Below are 8,099 nucleotides of genomic sequence, written 5' to 3'. Positions count from 1 at the left end.
ATTCGTAGGCGCCCCCTACGAGTCTGTCACACACACTAACTGCCCAGATAGAGATACAACATTGAGATATCTTTATGCCCCGTATCCAGCATTGCACCTTTCACGCACAATGCATCATCTTTGGCTGTCTTCTCTGTCTGTCTGTCAGTCTGGAAAACTTTTGTGTTTATTTCTTCATTCCTTTTTCTTTTTTTTTTTGGTTTTTGATTGACATTTTCACAACTTTTTTGTCGTGTACTCGTAGTTGGTGGTTTTTACTGGCCGTGCCCAAATCCAAAACTCTCAATTCCAATTCCAAAACCCATTCCACTTCCCATTCCTATCCTGACAACAACTTGCTTCGAGTTGTTGCACAGTCTCGTCCCTTTGGGTCTTTGGCCAGCGCTCCAAGGTGATTTGTTATATTTTCGGACAGCAGCAATTAATACTAACAGGATGTGTGTGTTCTCATTTTTTTCTCTCTCTCTCTCTTTCCCTCTCTATCTCAGCTTCCCAATCTTCCAAATCCCACCTACGTTCCCATTCCGCTGAATGAGTTTATTATGTTATCTACATTTTGTGTTAGTTTAGGCAAAGTTTGTAACTTTTATTCGTGAAATAAAGGACTCAAGACGTGAACAAGGATTTCAATTCAAAAGCAAACAATTTTGCTTTGTATATACAAATGTATCTTATAGATACATAACCACACAATGCTTCATATATTTATATATTAATAGTAAATATAATGCTTAACTTTAATCTAAGCACCTTTAATTTACAATATGGAAACAGCCAGTGCTTAATGGGTGTGGTCTGATTAGGCTACTGACTTTATGAGCACTTAATAATAATCGCACTGCGATATGAGCAAATGTATGTCATGCAGGCATAATTAATTGATAATATTACCTGTTGAAATACCATTGTTTAACTTGATTAACTTAATGTTGATTTAATATGCAAACCAATTGATGCACTTGAAAACCTTTTAATAGTATCATGTGATTAACTTTGAGCCAACAATCGATTACAGATTGAATAAGTATATTAAATTAAAGAAAAACATAAATTCTTGAAAGGAAGTGAAGTGAATTATAAAGTGAAGAAATTATAAAATTTTGTATTGGATATTATTCAGAATACAGTATATTTAACTCATTCATCTATTTCCACGTATTTAAATTCAAAATTAAATTAATTTTTGTTACCATTATTAAGAGAAGTAATGCTTTATATTATTTAATTTCAAATATTAAGTATACGACCACACGGTATATAAAGTCTATATTGGAGACATAAACATATATTTGAAATAATATTTTGTATATGTAATAATAAAATAAGAAATATTAATTATAGGACTAAAATCAATTTACTTTATTGTGTAATAGAAATATGTTTCTTTGAAGTTTCTGTTGTAACGATTACATCATATTCGTTTTAAGTATTGTTTCATAAATAATTTTAAATTTTGTTTATGTAACAATAAAATAAGAAATAATAAGAAAAAAACTAAAATCTATTTACTGTTTGTTTAAAATAAAGAACTTTATTTCACCCCACATTATTTTTAAGTATTTTTATATTTATAATTTTTACCTGTTGTAGGATCACAGGATTATGCTTTAGTAGAAAAGACATTCGTCGGACAGTAGCTATAAATCTAAACTGTTGTTGATTGTACATTCTCGAGTGGAATGCGGTGCACTCTAGTCACAGGTGAGTCAAGATATTATTAATGACTGCAAGTGCTATTGACGCCGTCGGAAGTGTGACACATGGATTTGATGGGTACTTTAGAAGGCGTCAATGGTCAGACGACGATCGACTCTATTGTCGTCGTCTAAGCTAATTACAATTGTTACAGCCAAAGCAGAGAGTGACCAAAGCAGAGAGTGACGCCCGGAGTTGGGGCGCCACCGGGTTACAAAGCGACTTTCAAAGTTTTTGTAAGTTCTACCCTGAGCGACAGCTGGCTGTATGACAATGGAGGTGGGGGAGGTGGAGGGAAGGGGGACGTGACGAGTAACGGTAACAGGCGTAATTGGCGCTGCACAAATTGATGGATTGCTTGGCGCCGACTGTCACAGCTCACAGCTCCCAGTTCATGTCCATGTCCAAGCCACTCGGCGGTCTTTTTTGTAGTTTTTGTTTGTAATTTTTTTTTTTCTTTTCTGTCGTTTTTGGTAAATCGATATTTGTGCCATTTTTTGTGTGCAGCTTTTGACTTTAGTGTTGTTTGTTTTCAATTCTGTAATGATTAATTAATCGTACGTACTTATCAGATTCATGCCTGTTGCATTGACAGACGGAGACACTGACGGAAATGGCGACAGAGTCGAAGCCAAAGACGGAGACGGTGACGGAGACGGTGACGGACATGACGGACACGACGGCTGAGAGCCAGACGGAGCCTGTCGCCAAATTGTTAACTGGGCTAAAGCTTAGCTCCTGTAATTGAATACATAATTACAGGTCGGACCAGACGACCTCATTGTGTGTTTTATTAATATGATTTTAAGCTTATTTCTGGTCAGTTATGCGGTTAATTACAATGTGAATTCATCACAAATAAATCTCTTTAAAGTGTAGTCGACTTTAAGTCAGAGAACACATTCTGTGATGATTGATAAATGTAACAATTAACGTGCCAACGCTCTGAATTCTTAATTAGGTAATCAATTAGTTAATTGCTAGACTTGACTTATTTATGTACATTTGTATATATGTGTAAGCTTTTTCTTTCTAAGTTGCGCATAGCTCTGAACAGTGGAAAATTTATTTATTTCTTAGGCAGTTACATACATATATGAATAGAAATCTAATATGTAAAAAGATGTAGTTACAAAATATTTTAAAAACTATTACAAACAAAATATTGATTTAATATATTAAATATTTATTGCTATTTTCAGTTTTAGTCTGTCATAATTTCAATAAAAATATTTAGTTCATTCTTTAGTTGCTCAAAAACTAACCATAATTAGTCAGTATTCAAAGAATATTCTGTTGATATAACTAAAGAATTATATTCTAAACTATTAAATATATTTTGGTATATCTAATTATAGATATATTCGTTTTACGCTTATCTTATCTGACTAGTACTAATATAAATACATCTATTACAATAGTTTTTATTGAATAAATTTGATATGGCTGTGTATAGATAATTATATGCTACTACAATAACGTTATCTTATCACAACTTGCAAAATGGTTGCTTATCGATGAAATTTGCCCTTTGAAACTCAGTCTACGTCGCATGATTTTATAAAATAATTGTGTGAATGAAAATTACGCGCGAATAATCAAATAATAATATGTCATTTTGTCATCTACTTATAACTGCATAAAACACAGCATTTTATTTATTTGAATGTTTACATTGTTCATAAATATGCCACTGACCTTGGCTGATTGAAATGCAAATTTATGCAAAGGTTTGTCACTTAAGACACTCGTGTAAAAACAACTGGTGACTTTAATGCTGGGGAAACTGCTGACAGTTTCTTTCATTTTGCACACGGATAAAGTTAGAGCGAGACAACTAGAGCTGCATCTCTTATCCGCTGCTCACCCACAATCAACCAATGGGAAGCGAGAACAGAACGTACAGACGACGATTGGGCCTTAACACAACCCCTATTTGCTGTTGCTATAGAAGCTGTCAGGCTGAAGACAGCTGCACAGAAGGGACACAAATCATATCCCATATGTTCTTTTGCATCAGTTGCCAAATTTGTACAGATGCTCAACGAAGACAAAAAGACTGTGTGTTATACAAATTGAATTGTCGGATGTAGAAGTATTGCAAATATGGCCGGGGAAATAAAATAAAAACATCATCAACTATAGTGAGAAGGTAGATATAATATCAAATTATTCAAGGTGTTAAGCTAAAGTGTGTGAAAAAATGTATTACTGGTTAAAATTGGAATTAACTTCACGTCAAGAGAAAATTTTGTTGAAAATAGTAATTGAAAGTATTGTAATTATAAGAAATATACAATAAATTTGAAAATTGCTCCCTCCCTTATTGGCATCTTTAAGATACAAAAAATTGTCGCTATAACTTACTTTTAATTATTCATTATTAATGTAATTATGTATTAATGAATAACATTTTTGGATATCCAATACTCCTACTTTAAAGAAGCCGTATGGGATTCATTATGCATGCGAGAGATTTTAATACTACGTTACAAGGTTGTTAAATCAAATGTTTATTACACAAGTTTATTAACTAAAAGTACTAGCAAATCATAGTATTCCCATTGTTATTCATTTTTATGTGGTCTACATATTTTAGCTCAGAAATATGCGCCACCTGTGGGCAAGTTTTGTTGAACATCATTTTTAAAGCATACTTTCAGGCGCCGCAAAAACTGCATGGCGGCGTCATTAGTTTATTGTGTTTGTCATGGTAGCCTATGTTACATTTTAGTTTTATATATTTTAAAACAAAAAATATATATATTTTTATATTAAAGAGCATTTAAAATTATTAAAAGCTATTCTTGGCTTTCTTGCTGCTAAAGATAACAATTCATATAGAGAACAAGTTCAAAATTTAGAAAGTTATATGAAGTCCTTATTAATAACTAAATTACCAAAATATATATTTTGGGTGCTCATACTCCAATTATTTGTGACTGCCCAATATTGGTAAAGGTGACAGAAGTAGTTGTTAAGCCGCCAACGAATGCAAAAGTCAATTACATGGGTCGGAAACCTGTCGATGGCTGATAAACTAGTTGGAATCGTCTTCAATTAGTGCAAGTCTGGAGGTCCGACTTGACCTTGTCACAGGATGGTGGTAACAGGTATTGGGCACACAGCTGTGGCATTGGGTTATTGTACGCTTAACCTGTGTCCAGTGGCCTATATAAAGGAGTCAACCGATCCAAAGAGCACTTGTATTACTTTGGCAATCGTCTGAGAAGAGTGTTTAATATTGTTTCAGTTATGTTCTCCAAGGTGAGAATAGAACTCAAATTGTGAAAGTCAGTAATTCTTAAGTTTCTTTTTTCACTTCAAGATTATTTTGTTGGTTGCTTTCCTTGCTGTGGTCAACGGTGGATTGCTGCCTGTTAAACCCGCCAACTCCGAGGACACTTACGATGCACATCCTCGCTACGAATTTGGTTACAATGTGGCAGATGCGGACAGTGGCGATGTCAAGTCGCAGCAGGAAACACGAGACGGCGACTTGGTGCAGGGTCAATACACATTGAACGATGCCGATGGCTATCGTCGCATTGTGGACTACACGGCGGATGCGGAGCGTGGTTTCAGCGCCGTTGTGCGACGTGAGCCACTGAATGCCGTTGCTCCAGTTGCCGTTGTAGCTAAAAAGGCAAAATCAACTGTGCTCACACCGAAGCTACAGCCAGTTCAACCAGCTGTGGTGGTCAGAAGCTATGCCGCGCCCACATTGATCCACCACGCGCCAGTGGCGCACGTTGTGCACGCTGCTCCCGCACCCACGATTGTGGCTCATCACGTGCCAGCTCTGTTGAAATCATCGATACACGCTGCCCATCCACAAACTATTTCATATGTATTCCAGCACTAGGGAGAGAGAGGGAAATAATGTCTGTTGGCATATTTAGTGACTGCAAACGTTTCTTGATTATCAATAAATACGCCCGATTTTTACGATTAAAAAAGAATGTTTTTTATTTCATTTACTTGCGCTTTCTATAGCAAAGAGATTGAAGAAGGTTTAACTACTTTTATCTGATTAAAACTTTTCTTAGGAATACATATATGATAGAATTAAATAAGTAGTAGAATATTCCGTAGTTATTATTTAGAATATAAAAAGAAAAATTACAACTTTTTGTACAATTCCCAAAAGAATTTATTCAGATTATCTTTAAAAGTATTTAATTTATAAAATAAGTTTTTATTAGTTGCTGTTTAAGATAAATAAAATCTAATTATTCTAGACATTACCGCATGCTATCGAGTATAGAAAGATCTATATATGTATACTAAAATAAAATGTTGAATACGTAAGTAAAGTATATTTCTATTAAAGCATAAAAGTTTCGCAATTCTTTAGCACTTCCCTTTATCGGAATAATGTGGCATATCATTTAGATCTACATAGATAACATGTGTAGGTGGCAGCTCATGTATTTTTCAAAACATCGTTCAAAAATGTTTCAACACAAATTTGTGAAACGCAAAAAAAATGTAGAATTAATCCTGTTGAAGCGTGGCTTTAACTATTTCCTATTGCTCTGGACAGCAATTCAATTAAAGTTAAGAACTTTTAAGTACAAATTGCGTAAAGCAAATAAATGTGAATTATTGTTCAGTTAAAAGCAAAGACTTATGTAAGCTTCAGTATAATACAAACGGTTAATGAGCGGACCCTGATCGGAAGTTGAGCATACGAAATCCAATTAGAGCACAAATGGAGCGCCAACAGTCAAGTAAACGCTTTAAGGTCGCTGCTGCTGCTGATGATGGGGAGAGTTGTGTTGGTGTGTGTGAGCCAGTATGTGTGTGTGTGCGTGTGTGTGTAGATGCAAGTGCAGACAATTTGAAAAACCGTTGTTATGCATTTGAGCATGCGCTGCATACGTTATTATTAATAACATCTATGTGTGTGTGTGTGTGAGTGTTTGCTGTTGTTGTGCATTGTTGTTGTGTGCTTTTCGAAAGCGAAAACAAATGAGCAATCGCATCGATTTAGTCGTCGTCGTCGTCGCAGTGCACGTTTGAGTATGCGACGACTTCTGAGTATCTGAGGCCAATATTAATTCGGCTCGAGTGCGTTCAATTCAATCAAGAAGGCATTATGCCTTCAACACTATTAACTGTTGTTGTTGTTGTTATTGTCATCGTCATTGCTGCTGCTGCTGCTGCTTTGTCACTTGTGCGCTTAGCCTTGGTTAATAATGTGCTTCACCTCCTCCTCCCAGCTGCGAGTGCTTCTAGTCTTGGATCGCAGTCGTCTGCTGTACACATTTTGTTGTTGCTTAGTATTGGTATTTTGTATAGTATTTGGTAGTTTGGTATTGTCGCCGTCGTTTCGTGACGCAAGTGGCACGCATTTGGTTACGAATTCGGGCACATCGCCTCGACTGTGGTATATAAGCCCCAGTTGGACACTGTTCAAATCAGTTCAACACCAATTACGGTATCTAGAGCAACCCAAACCCCCCCAAACAATCTAACAATGGCATTCAAAGTAAGCCAAACAGTTCATCCTCAAAGCTATTCTTAAATTGCATACTCTCAAATTCAAGAAAAAAAAAGGATATTTCTTGCGAGTCCTTGCCAGTGTTTAGTGATACAACATGTGTTAAATGAAAAACTCGTGTGTTCCATTTCTACTTGCAGTTCACCATTCTCTTCGCTGCTTGCATCGCCGTCGCCAGCGCTGGTGTCGTCCCAGTTGCCACGCCCTTGGCCGCCGTCGCCCAGGTGGAGGAATACGATCCCCATCCCCAGTACACCTATGGATACGATGTTAAGGATGCGCTCTCTGGCGATTCCAAGACCCAGGTGGAGACCCGTGATGGCGACATCGTCCAGGGTCAATACTCGCTGAACGACGCCGATGGCTACCGTCGCATTGTGGACTACACCGCCGATCCCATCAACGGCTTCAACGCTGTGGTGCGCCGTGAACCTTTGGTTGCTGCCGTCGCCGCTGCTCCCGCTGTCGTCGCTGCCCCAGCACCAATTGTCCGCGCTGCTCCCTTGGCCGCCGCTGCTCCCCTTGCCTACGCCGCTGCCCCAGCCCCAATTGTGGCCGCTGCCCCAGCACCAATTGTGAAGGCTGCTCCTCTGGTTGCCGCTGGTCCAGCCATCGTCAAGACCCAGTTCGCTTCGCCTCTTATCTCGTACGCCTATTAGATTGCCTAATAGGTGCTGACCGACCTGATAATTGCCGTTAGTTGTTATTGAATAAAGAATGTGATGTCATAGAACAATTACTACCTTTTGATTTACTTCTTGCAATTAGATTTTCTTTCTAGATATAATCAACCACTTAATTCAATAGTGCTAAAGATCTATTCGGAAAAATAAGAAAAGATTCCGTTACATACTAAGGGTATTGAAGTCTACATCTGTGCTACATATACAGTTGAACC

The 8,099-nt window shown here is 37.1% G+C and overlaps 2 protein-coding genes across 2 annotated transcripts; both read left to right on the top strand.

Moving 5' to 3' along the window:
- Positions 1 to 4,594: 4,594 nt before the first annotated feature.
- Positions 4,595 to 5,657, top strand: LOC117574117 (pupal cuticle protein Edg-84A). Its single transcript, XM_034257771.2, has 2 exons — positions 4,595 to 4,962; positions 5,024 to 5,657. Exons 1-2 carry the CDS (start codon positions 4,951 to 4,953, stop codon positions 5,558 to 5,560), a joined length of 549 nt encoding a protein of 182 aa, XP_034113662.1. The 5' UTR covers positions 4,595 to 4,950; the 3' UTR covers positions 5,561 to 5,657.
- Positions 5,658 to 7,133: 1,476 nt separating this feature from the next.
- On the top strand, positions 7,134 to 7,937 carry LOC117574118 (larval cuticle protein A2B). Its single transcript, XM_034257772.2, has 2 exons — positions 7,134 to 7,189; positions 7,342 to 7,937. Exons 1-2 carry the CDS (start codon positions 7,178 to 7,180, stop codon positions 7,858 to 7,860), a joined length of 531 nt encoding a protein of 176 aa, XP_034113663.1. The 5' UTR covers positions 7,134 to 7,177; the 3' UTR covers positions 7,861 to 7,937.
- Positions 7,938 to 8,099: the final 162 nt, after the last annotated feature.

The sequence above is a fragment of the Drosophila albomicans genome, chromosome 2R (assembly GCF_009650485.2).
Source record: "Drosophila albomicans strain 15112-1751.03 chromosome 2R, ASM965048v2, whole genome shotgun sequence".
NCBI classification, from domain to species: Eukaryota; Metazoa; Arthropoda; class Insecta; order Diptera; family Drosophilidae; genus Drosophila; species Drosophila albomicans.
The sequence above is the reverse complement of the archived record's forward strand: the minus strand, read 5'-3'. Positions and strand labels throughout refer to the sequence as shown.